Source organism: Triticum urartu, chromosome 6 (assembly GCF_003073215.2).
Source record: "Triticum urartu cultivar G1812 chromosome 6, Tu2.1, whole genome shotgun sequence".
Lineage (NCBI taxonomy): Eukaryota > Viridiplantae > Streptophyta > Magnoliopsida > Poales > Poaceae > Triticum > Triticum urartu.
In genome coordinates, this window is record NC_053027.1 from 81,171,556 (window position 1) to 81,184,152 (window position 12,597).

Genomic DNA, 12,597 nt, shown 5'->3' on the forward strand with positions numbered 1-12,597 from the left:
AAGTAGTTGTCAGAATTCAGTCGGTCCACAAAATGGCTGAGAAAGCAAAAGCAAGTTTGTAAAAATCATACCCGGGTTGGAAGTAACCGCGTCTTCTACATCTTCATCACATCCCTATAAGAAGAAGTCCCAGAAGTGGCGGCTCTGCAAGTTTCAAGATTCACTCGGACAAATGAGAAAAAGAGTCGACAGTATAAATCCACGATTGAAAAGTGGAGATGAGACACTTACACAGAAGCGACGGGGACGTCGATCTTGATCTTGGGCAAGGCCTTCCAAGGTTTTGGTTCTGCAATCTTTTGCTGCTTTGGGGCCTTTTCAGTCAGCATAGGGGAAGAGGTCCGAGTGCGCTTGGGAGTTTGTCCAGTCGACCTAGCAACTTCTCCACGGACACTCGCCGGGTCATGCTTATGTTGGGAACACTTTTTCGTGCGAGGCGGTGACTCGACTTCTTCACCACTGCTCGAGTCCTCGCTTTCCTCCTCTTGTTCGCCTCCATCAGATTGCCAGTCCATGCTGTCGCCTCCGCTCGCCTCTCCTTCCGAGTCCTGCTCCTGCTCTCCGTTGGGCATCAAGTACATCTCAGTGAAGGCCTGAAAGACAACAAGTGGAACAAATATCAGTCGATTGGCAGAAGGCAATTACATGATAGATCAAAAAACACTCGGAAGATAGAATCGGACCTTGTCTGGTTCATATAAGTTGTCGAGTGGAGGGATTCTCCTGGATCCCCTGGGGTTGTCTTTGTTGCCAGTGATGCCCCTCAACCACTTCTCGACCGTATCCTCGTTGATATCTTCTGGATGGATCCGAGTGGTATCCTTGATGCCCGAATACATCCACATCTGATGGTCGCGAGCTTGAAGTGGTTGAATGCGTCGTCTGAGGAAGACCTCCAGCAGATCCATGCCGGTCACGCCATCACGAGCGAGTTGGACCACCCGCTTGACCAACACCTTTACCTCAGCTTTCTCCTCCAGAGTCACTTTCAAGGCAGGGGTCTTCTCGACTCGAGCCATAGAAAAGGGGGGAAGTCCAGTCGAGTGACCCGGAGTCGGCTGGTCTTTGCAGTAGAACCAGGTCGATTGCCACCCTCTGACTGACTCGGGAAGAATCATGGCTGGGAAAGTGCTTTTACCTCTCATTTGGATCCCAAGACCCCCACACATCTGGATCACATGTCTCCTCTCATCACTCGGATTGGCCTTTTTGACCGACTGAGAACGACAGGTGAAGATGTGTTTGAAGAGGCCTCAGTGTGGCCGACAACCCAAGAAATTCTCGCACATGGACACGAATGCAGCGAGGTACACGATAGTGTTGGGGGGGATGATGAAGTTGTGCTCCAAAGAAGTTCAAGAAACCTCGGAAGAAAGGGTGAGGAGGCAAAGAAAAACCATGGTCGATGTGGGTGGCGAGGAGCACACACTCACCCTCCCGCGGCCGTAGCTCGGTCTCATCCTCCGGGAGCCGTGCTGACTTGTGGGGAATCAGACCCCCCTCGACCAGATCGTCGATGTCGTCCTGCCGGATCATCGACCGAATCCAATCTCCCTGGATCCAGCCGCGCGGCAGGCCGGATCTCGACGAGGATCCGCTCCGGCTGGTCTTCCTCCCCTTTGCCTTCGTCGTCGCCTTCTTCGTGCGTTCCACTGTCACCGTCTTTTCCTTCCCCATGATGGCAGAGCGGCGGCGGCGAGAGCGGGGGAGCCGGATGCGGTGGAGAAAACGGAGGAGAAAGGGGAAGAATGGGAACGCACTGTGCAAAAAAACCCAATCCGGCGCCTTATATGAGGTCGTTTCCGAGTTGCTGACCCATGGGCCCAGGCGATCCTATCAAATCCCGCAACAGTCGCGTGCGCGATACGTGGCGAAAAAGGTGGCGCAGTGATCGAGGCGGCCCTGCCTAATCCAACCCGATTACTGCGGCCTCCTCCGCCCCGCGCGCTTCCCAAAATTCGAATCCCGCAAGATCCGCGAGCAGCAGAGCAACCTGTCAGACAAAAGATTTTTTCCATATCAACACTCGAAGCTTAGCAGTAAAAGTTCACTCGACAAAACCCAGAATGGATCAAGGCAACTGAAAAACAAGTTGAAGTCATCATGATTGTTCATTTGATCCCAGTAAGACGCTTCCGAGCGCAAAAATTGAATCGGAGGTATTCTCAACTCCTTCTCCACTCGAACCCTAAACCATTCGAGGGCTAATGATGAAGCTATGTACCTAGGGTAGGGTCATAGGCCTGACCTAGACACCCTCCCCTAGGACATCACCCTAAAACCAGAAGCATTCGAGGGATAGCATCGGCCACTCGACCACGAAGCATTCCACTCGGAAGACTCGAAGTCACTCGACCGCGACAACTATCACTCGACAGACAGAAGATCTAAAGTCACTCTGCACGGCAACGGTCGGACATTTACTTCATAGACTTAATGGACATTTATGTCACTTTATTACTAGTGTTACCAGTAATGCCCCTCTCTTGATGTACCTTAAACCCCTTGTAACGTGGGCTGGCTGGGGTCTGGGCGCACTCTATATAAGCCACCCCCTCCACTGGCACAAGGGTTCGCACCCCCTGTAACACACACACACACACATAATCCAGTCGACCGCCTCCGGGCACTGAGACGTAGGGTTGTTACTTCCTTCGCGAAGGGCCTGAACTCGTAAAACTCGTGTGTACAACTTCACCATAGCTATGATATTGCCTCCTCATACCTACCCCCCATTCTACTGTCAGTTTTAGATCCACGACAGTGCCGACGGAGTTCAAGCTCAGGAACAACACCGGTTGCTCCTGGAAGGTGACGGTCAAGCTGATGAACGACAGGGTGACCCTGGATCAGGGTTGGGCCACCTACGCAGCCGTTCATCAGATCAAGATCGGCTACATGGTGATGTTCAAGCTCCTCACTCCCGACACCCTCAAGGTCATCATCTTCGACGACGATGGCATTGAGATCGTCAACAAGTGCGGGAAGCACGACGAAGCCTTCGCCGCCAAGGAGTAGGGCCGGGCCACCTCTTTTCAGCGTACTATCGAGTCTGCTTTGAACATGTCTATGGTTTATGCATTGAACTGTTATGAAGTGTGGTACTGCTTATATCTGAATTATGCTAGTTGATGCTCTGTTTATACTCTGTTGTGCTTATGATGTGTGCTGCCGAAGTGTGGTGGTAACCTCACCAACTAGCCAAAGAGGTTACCACACACCAGGCGTTGCATACAACCAAACACCATGCCTTGTGTTTATCCACTAACATGCAGGAAACCAAACACCAGGCAGTGTGGTTCGTGCCATGCATGCAAGAGGGCATGCAGGCAACCAAACAACATGCATATGGTGCATTTGAGGCTGCATTTGCATATCCAGATTGGGTGAAGAAGTGTATGCAATGCGGGTACTGTAGCGCACGGCAACCAAACACGCCCTAGATGATGTGTGTGTACATCCCACGGCAGTTGCGCCCGCAACCGTGTTGTCGGCGTCGGTTGTGCACGTTGTGTGATGTAGATTGGCTGAGGTATGTGCGTGAACCATATGATGGGTGTAAAATTGCGAAAGAAATGTGTACCCAACAACAAACAAACAAATAATATTATAAAGCGTGTGTCATATGTGTTGTGAAGACTGTCAATGTAGCAACTCTGCTAGAGTTGCTCTAATTTTGAAGGCATGACATTTTACATATTACTGTAGCGGTATGAGCTGAATTTTAGGTATCACATTATGTTTCCTATAAATTCCCATAAATCATGGGATTTAGCATACACAACAAGAAATTTTAAAAAAAACTAGCTATTAATATTAGTTGCGTCGCTACTGTTCACAGATGAATTTACTATCTATTTGATCTTTTGAAATTGAAATTTTGGTTCACAAGTTCACAAGGCAGACCAAAAAGAGCCCCGTACACCACCCACCCACACCCACTACCGCCAGTCCACCGCGGTCCACGGCATCCCACGCCAGACCCCATTCCTTCAGCCTGCTCGCCTCGTGCCCGCCGACAAAACCCTAGCCGGGATCCGCCGCCATGGACGCCGCCGGAGGGGGAGGAGGAGGAGGAGGATTTGCGAACTACGCCGAAATCGCGGCGCACTTCAACAATCTGACACTGGCGGTCCTGTCCGCGCAGGACCGCATCGATTCCATCGTCCCCTACCTCATCTCCCTCCTGCCCGTACCCTTCGTCCCCGCGCCCGACGCCGACGACTCCTCCAACTCCGACGACGACCACTTCTCCCTCACCTCCTCCGACTCCGAGGACGACGTCGCCGACGACCGACCCGCTGCCGTTCCGGCGGCGCAGGACGATGACGGCCAGGACCACATCAGCCGCCTCCCGGACGACCTGCTCTCCAACATCATCTCCCGCCTCCCCACCAACGAATCCGCGCGCACCATGGTCCTCTCCACCCGCTGGCGCGGCGTCTGGGCGGCGACCCCGCTCCTCGTCGACGACGCTCACCTCAGGGCCGCCGACGGGCTCTGCGAGCTCCGCTCCGTCTCGCGCTGCGTGGCCGCTCACCCGGGCCCCGTCCTCGCCGCGCGCGTCACCCGCCTCTCCTTCGACCAGCACGAGTACGCGCTTCAGCAACTGATTGCCAACCTTGCCGCGAGGAACATCCAGGACCTCATCCTCTTCAACCGCCCCTGGCCGCTCGACCTGCCGCTCCCCGACGATATCCTCAGCTGCGCCTCCCTCACCCGCCTCTACATCGGTCTCTGGCGATGGCGCTTCCCAGACACGACCGCCAACTCGCCTGCCTTCCCCAACCTTCAGGAGCTCGGCCTTTTCCACTCCATCATCGAGGACAGGGAAGTCGATGCCTTGCTCGCGCATTGCCCCAAGCTGAAGATCCTCTCCTTTGCCATGGCGTACAACTTCCCTTCTTGCCTCCGCATCAGGTCCCGCAGCCTCCGTATCGTGGTCGAATGGCTATGCAGCTTCGACGAAGTCATCGTCGAGGATGCACCCTGCCTGGAGCGCCTGTTGTTCGAAAGCTTTTCCGACCGGAGGCCCGTCAAGATTGTCCACGCACCCAGGCTGGAGGTTCTCGGTTTCTTAGACCTCCAGCTCCATGCGCTCGAGATTGGCGGCATTGTCATCAGGGTAACTATGTCTTGTAACTTATGTGATCTGCACTTAACATTCACTACGGTATTGTGCTACCAAACGGATTTCTCATGTTATTTAATTTGCCTCAATGGCTCAATGGCAGGCTGGGATGAATGTGAGAGCTAGCGCCATGCTGCCAAGTTTGAAGATACTGGCTGTGAAGGTGCGGTTTTCGCATGCCACGGAGGCTAAGATGCTGCACACCCTACTCAGATGCTTTCCTCGCCTTCAGACGCTTCACGTCATGGTAGTATCCGCGTCATATTGATATCTGTTCACCCCTTATACTTGGTTATGGATTGCGAGTTGCGAGTTGCGAGTTGCGAGTTGCGACTCAAGACGATAATATGCATGGATGGATATCAGCTTATTCCAGTACTACTTGTTTATTGCTGTATATTGCACATTGATAATCTAGATATCTGTTCTAGCACTTCTAGTTGTACTTTGGTGCAATTTGAGGATTGATTTGCTAAACGCTGACATTTTTTTCTTGGCTCAGTTCCAGTCCATTGGATCCAGGTCACCTGATAGTGTTGATCGTGCTGACTTCTGGCAGCCCATGGGCACATGCGATTGCCTTGAATCTCATCTGGAGACGCTTGTCCTCCACGGCTTCCAGGGCCTTGAATGTGAGCAGCTGTTCGTCAGTTACATACTTGAGAAGGGGAAGGTGCTTAAGACCCTGAGCGTTGTTTGTGTTGACAGTGAGGATGTAGGAGTAGAGGAAGGCCCTGTCTCAGATTCTGCTGATGAGAGCAATGTGTCATCTGGCGGAAGAAGTAGCAGTGATGATGTGGTAATGGAGGGAGGCCTGATGTCAGGTTTTGTTGATGAGGGCGATATATCATCAGGCGGAAGCAGTGGCAGTGATGGTGTGGTAATGGAGGGAGGTCCGATGTCAGGTTCCATTGGTGAGGGCAATGCGCCATCAGGTGGAAGCAGTGGCAATGATATGATTTATTTTTGTCCGGCCGCCTCTCGCTGGAGCTTTCAGAACGCCATTGACTTGTCAGTGGAGGATCCTTTCTATGTGTTGTTGAGGCAGGCCCGGATCACTTATGTTGCTGTGGAATGAGACGGTGTGGTAGTTTCTGTTTTTGACGATGGTGCTTATGATGGCCGTATTTTGACACTTGTCTAGGATGTCTTAGTTACTTGTTTCCTCATCATTTTGTGGTGAACTGAGAAGGTAGACTGAGCCCATGAAGGCCTGGAAGCTAGTTTTACTAGTAGTATGTTGCACTCTTGAGTTCTCTATTGGGGAGACTAGTAGGATTCTGAGCTGTGGAAGCACCCTGGCTGCATATTGTTTTGAGTCTTTACTTTTCCCCTGTATAGAAGTACCTATCAGATGCACAATCTATATCAACTGATATCCTGATGTTATTCCACGTTTTTCCTTTGCTGCTAAGTTGATAATCTGCCTAGTTCCTGGAATGCAAACTGGTTTACTAACCCGATATTATTCATCTGTGCGACGAACCATACAAATGAGGTTGTTTTGTTGCTGATTCGGAAGCTATGGTGGAAAAAATCCACGCATTTTCAGGCTGGGTTTGGAATTTGTGGCTGCCACTGTTTTCCAAAACTATGCTTGCATTTACATTTGCATAAGCAACAAAGACACGGTGTGCTTCCCTGTTTTCTTTTTTCAAAATTTTAGTAAATAAGTTGGTGAACATTTTAAGGTACCACGAGTGTTGTGTGGTGCTGTCACTTGCGTGTACCCTCGAACCTATGTTAGCTCCGAAAATGAATGGAAACTGGAGTAGTTGTGATCACTCTGTCTAATCAAAGACAAGGATACAGTCCGAGTGGGAAATGCCAATTGTTCGAAAATACAGTTTGGGTGCCCAGGATATGTTGGCTACTTGCCCAGATCCTCCTCCGCTCAGGATTCAGGCCAGAGCAGCAACATAGCTGAGCTGCATTCACGAACGTGAAAAGACAGAGTAGAAGACAGAGGAGGCGAGCGTTGCGGCGGTGGCGGGCAGCAGGCGCACGTACAGCAAGGATATTCTGCAAAAATATGCTCAAGTGATCAAAAAGGGGTGGCCAACTCTCATCTGGTCCGCCCCCCTAACATCTGGTGGTTCTGGTTGGAAGTTTTCAGGTTTTCATAAAATTCATGCAGTGACTCATGTTTCATGCGCAGCAATTGCACCAAGTCTGTTAGAACAAGCAGCACGAGCACTATTATTTTACAGAACTGTAGTTACAGGTAAGAACTGACAAGTAAAATGACGGGGTCTTCATTTTCAACATTACAGGACGTTTCACATTTTCCAGTCGGGTGAACACAGCCACCCATGCATACAGCAGTTGTCTGGCATTTCTCCCCACACAAAGGGCGAATCTATGGCAAAGGCGGGAGGAAAAGGCTAAGCATCACATAGGCGCTCTTGAGTTCACACACTATTTACGAGGTTTTCTCCATAAGCTGGATGGGCGCCAATATGTTCTGTTTGCTCGTCTCCACGATGCAGCCATTCATCACCATCTCTTCGAGCATGAAGTGGACTTTCTCCAGATGGAACATGATGTCAAGCTCACACTGGCACGAACGGACGTAGCATTAGCGATAATAATTATGTGAGTGTATCTTCACAATACTGAATCATTGGGGTATTTGAGCTTACCACGTTGCCAAAGTGGCGGTCCATGGTTTCCACCAGAAGATGTATGAATTCGAGGATGGCTAACTCATTCTGTCAAAATAGATGCAGCCAAAATATTGTCAGCAGACTCGAGGTAGAGATACATAGGCAGAGTTGCCATCGTTCAGTATTGTTATTATCACAGATGCAGTAGAAATAACACCAATTAAGATGATATCTTTTGATGTAATTTTTTTGCTCCTTTCGGTTCAAATTTGCAATAGTCATCACTGCCAAATCGGGCAATCGAAGGATAATTCAATAGCAATACCATGGAATTCATGAAGAAAGATGACGCCAATTCACATATCTGTGCCAATGTGCAAACCCTACACTAACAGGTCTGCAACGATGCAGTTCAATAACCAGGATATGGCCATCTGCATGTTTGGAACTATATAAGAGAGAGTTAATGGTAAAATCTTTTATGACACTTTGTGCACTAAGGTGTGACTGGTTGGGTTGTATGCGCTTGGATTGCCACACTAAGTTAGTGCAAAATCCAACTTGTTTTCATCTGAAGGTAGTGTGTCATAACTTACTTCCCATTTTGTTGCAGTTAGAATCAGATTGGTGTTTTTTTTGTCGAGTTAGTTCTGAGTTCTGCCGACACACTAGGATCCAATCGAGTTCTACAGGCACCATATAGAACATGCCATGAGTTGGGTTCTAAGGTATCAACTTAAGGATAAAGATTGTACATTTTTCCCTAAGCAACTGAGCAATCCTAGCTTGAATATTACGTGGGGTGATTCTTCTAGTATATCTCTCGTTTCAGTGATTTAATTTCCTTGGGTTCAAGGCTTCTGCGCCTAGCCCACAGCATGACATTTCCCAATAAATTTCCAAAATAAAACCGATGCCTTCAAGATCTACAATTTCCTACCAAAGATATTTTGAAACATAGAAGATGGCAAGGGCCAAGCAAGTGTCAAATTTCCACTGATATAAGTTTAATAAAATACCTCTAATCATCCCTCAAAGCTTTCGACTAATACATTTGTTCATCAAAAGTGTCTTATATTTTGTTTTTGGATTAAGTGTGATCTCAGGAGATGTCCCCAATTGATAGGGCATTGAATGGATGAGATGATTCGCATTCTAATTTTGTGGAGGAACTTTTTAGGGAGTGTCCTTGGGGAAATGCACAATCGGGTGGCTTTAGAAGCATGTGTACAAGCTTGTAGTGAAGGACTTGATCTTGCTCGATAAGGAAATTAAATTATTCAGCAAGGTAGCAAATGGAACCCTGAACTAGCCACATCATGTGAAGTATGGAAGGCAATTTCCAGAAACTAGAAGGCGCTTGTTTTAACAATAGAGAAGAAGGAAGTGTCTGAATGTGCTGTCAATGGCATAAAACATATGCCATCAAAAGCTCGCGCATAAAAATGGTGTCCAAAATATGCTGCATAAGGGCAGGGAGCAACTACATCAGATGGCAAGGGAATCATTTAAAAGAGCACAGTGATGGGCTCCACCACTCCAATGAGGGATCAAGCAGGAGTGTAATTTCGAGGACGAAAGTGGTTACTAATGTTTTCCTTGCTATTCCTCCTGGTCGTAGCAATTAGCTTCTTTAGTCAATTGTTGGGAGTTGTCCTATTAGATATACTGATCTGATGGTACCTTTTGGTAGCCCGCCTAACTTCTCTTGTGTACAATTTCTTCCAATTAGCAACAAGGGATGCAATTAAGTTCCGTCTAGCAAAGCCAGATGATTAGAGCACAGCGAACAACACATTCTCCTGAATCGACTGCATCTAGATTCGCTAAGACTATCTAATTGGTATGACCGTAATATAATACAATAATAATAAAGTTAAGAACACGGGACAGAGTGCTGGCGGAATCCGCACCTCATCGTTGTCGACGCCGACGAGGAAGAAGAGGGAGGCGTAGCGCCGGTAGACGACCTTGTAGTTCCGGTGCTCCACGAATGAGCACTGCATTGGCACAGAGTTTCCGTGAGTCAGACATGAAAATCGAGGTCAACAGCAGCCCATCCTGATCCAGATCCAAAGGAACGTCGTTCTTGATTCGGGTTCAGGACGAAGCCAGGGTTCTTGGATCTAGGAAAAGAAGAGGGGGGCGAGGACTACAGGTAGGTGTTGGATTCAGCTGGTGGGAGGATGGGAGGGGGGAGCAGTACCTGCTGGTCGGTGCGGGCGAGGCACTTGCGGACGATCTCGCCCTCGAGGGCGCGGCGCTCGTCGAGGGAGAGGTGCTCGTAGTACTGCGCCAGCCGCGTCTGCCCCTGCTTGTTCACCAGCAGCACGAACCGGATCCCCATCTCTCCGCCCTCCCCCTTCCGATCGCTCCCCGCCCAAGGCTTCTCTGCTGTATCGTTCCGTCCGAGGCTTCGTCTACGGTTCCGCCTCTTTCTGTCACCTCCTCCTCTGTTTAGGTTCTTTTTGTGGAAAAAAAGGGGTTCTCTTTAGGTTATATTTTTTTTGGAAAAAAAATCTGCTTAGGTTCTTGTAGCAACATGAATAGTTTTTTTTCAAGATATGAATAGGTTTGGTAAATGATTCCTGACGGCCGATCGGCTAGAATTTGGGCCGGTCGCCTCGCACGTCACCCGTGTTGCACTCGCCATGTAGGTGTGGGGCATGCGCCACCGCTTCCTCTCTTACCTCTTTAGACTCGACAAGATCCACTCCGCGACGCGACCTGCCATTCCCTATCTATGTGCTTTGCCATTCCCTATCTATGTGCTCTGCCAACTTAGCCATCATGGGCAACAAACTGGCGAACCCGCACTGCTGCATCCAAAAAACCCAACGAGATCCACCCTTGCACGCCCGCCCCTCCTCTTTTCTTTTTTATCCACTCCCCTCCTCGTCATGGAGCATGTCTCCGTCGCTCGCACGTAGTGATGCGGCAAACCCCATGTCGCATGTTGCATGACCACCGAAGACGTGGTGCTAGAACCGACAAGGTGATGCGCTGCAAACAGTGGGCATAATGTTGGGGGGCGCGACGGTGGTGCATTGGTGGTTGCAACCGGGGGTGACGGCGACATGAAACTAGCAGCTTGTTTTTTGCTAGAATCGACCGGATCATGAACTGGAACCAACATTTTTTCACCGGGCCAAATCATTAGATTCAACAACCTGGAATACACCACGGACTCTCACGGAGCCAAACTTGTTTGTTATATTTTGAGATACTATCGTCACAAGTCAATCGTTATACCACAGAGAGTTAACGTATGCTTTTGTTCCTTAGACCATGACAGTATCGTAGTCACTTTTTGCCGTACAATGGACTTTGGGGTTGCTCAAACGTCATCTATAACACGGTGATCATAACAACAACTTACAGGTTCATCGGAAAGTTTGACAAGGGGCTAGATTGCTCAAGAGTGGGATTTGCTCCTCCGACGATGAAGAGATATTTTTAGGGTCCTCTCGGTGTGACAGAATTCATCATCGTTGGACAGACATAGGTGACTAGGCCACAGGGATGTCGGAACATGTCAAAGAGAAAGAAGAACAAAATCGGTAAAGAAGAGATCGTACAGTGAGCATCAGACTGACTCGATATCGATATATCTCACATGGGGTTCTATAAAGTATCACGAAGCAAAGGAAATAACACATGATAACCAAAGGTTCGCTTGAAAGACAAAGCAGGAGATGGAACCCAACCCGAGCGACCTCGCTCTCGCGAACGCGCCCGCGGCGGCGCCGCCGCCGCCCTGATCTCCTACCACCAGCCTCCCCTGCATCTGCTCTGTCCAGATTCGGGATCCTCTCCACCTCCTCTCTCCGCTTGCGTGCTTCTCTTCGCGGGGTGACGCCATGGCTACTGATCCTCGACCTCAACCTGCATGAAGGAAATATGCCCTAGAGGCAATAATAAAGTTATTATTTATTTCCTTATATCATGATAAATGTTTATTATTCATGCTAGAATTGTATTAACCGGAAACATAATACATGTGTGAATACATAGACAAACAGAGTGTCACTAGTATGCCTCTACTTGACTAGCCTGTTGATCAAAGATGGTTATGTTTCCTAGCCATAGACATGAGTTGTCATTTGATTAACGGGATCACATCATTAGGAGAATGATGTGATTGACATGACCCATTCCATTAGCTTAGCACCCGATCGTTTAGTATGTTGCTATTGCTTTCTTCATGACTTATACATGTTCCTATGACTATGAGATTATGCAACTCCCGTTTGCCGGAGGAACACTTTGTGTGCTACCAAATGTCACAACGTAACTGGGTGATTATAAAGGAGCTTTACAGGTGTCTCCAAAGGTACATGTTGGGTTGGCGTATTTCGAGATTAGGATTTGTCACTCCGATTGTCGGAGAGGTATCTCTGGGCCCTCTCGGTAATGCACATCACATAAGCCTTGCAAGCATTGCAACTAATGAGTTAGTTGCGAGATGATGTATTACGAAATGAGTAAAGAGACTTGCCGGTAACGAGATTGAACTAGGTATTGAGATACCGACGATCGAATCTCGGGCAAGTAACATACCGATGACAAAGGGAACAACGTATGTTGTTATGCGGTCTGACCGAAAAAGATCTTCGTAGAATATGTGGGAGCCAATATGAGCATCCAGGTTCCGCTATTGGTTATTGATCGGAGACGTGTCTCGGTCATGTCTACATTGTTCTCGAACCCGTAGGGTCCGCACGCTTAAGGTTTCGATGACAGTTATATTATGAGTTTATGAGTTTTGATGTACCGAAGAAGTTCGGAGTCTCGGATGAGATCGGGGACATGACGAGGAGTCTCGAAATGGTCGAGACGTAAAGATCGATATATTGGACG

General features: G+C 48.9%; 2 protein-coding genes across 2 annotated transcripts; one reads left to right on the forward strand and one right to left on the reverse strand.

Annotated features, from left to right (window-relative positions):
- Positions 1–3,933: 3,933 nt before the first annotated feature.
- On the forward strand, positions 3,934–6,525 carry LOC125513939 (putative FBD-associated F-box protein At5g56440). The gene is made up of 3 exons (XM_048679174.1): positions 3,934–5,125; positions 5,235–5,378; positions 5,634–6,525. Exons 1-3 carry the CDS (start codon positions 4,046–4,048, stop codon positions 6,207–6,209), a joined length of 1,800 nt encoding a protein of 599 aa, XP_048535131.1. The 5' UTR covers positions 3,934–4,045; the 3' UTR covers positions 6,210–6,525.
- A 781-nt stretch (positions 6,526–7,306) lies between these two features.
- LOC125513940 (AP-4 complex subunit sigma) lies at positions 7,307–10,214 on the reverse strand. Its single transcript, XM_048679175.1, has 4 exons — positions 9,944–10,214; positions 9,651–9,737; positions 7,774–7,842; positions 7,307–7,688 (listed from the first exon to the last, which is right to left on the reverse strand). Exons 1-4 carry the CDS (start codon positions 10,082–10,084, stop codon positions 7,554–7,556), a joined length of 432 nt encoding a protein of 143 aa, XP_048535132.1. The 5' UTR covers positions 10,085–10,214; the 3' UTR covers positions 7,307–7,553.
- Between the last annotated feature and the right edge of the window lie 2,383 nt (positions 10,215–12,597).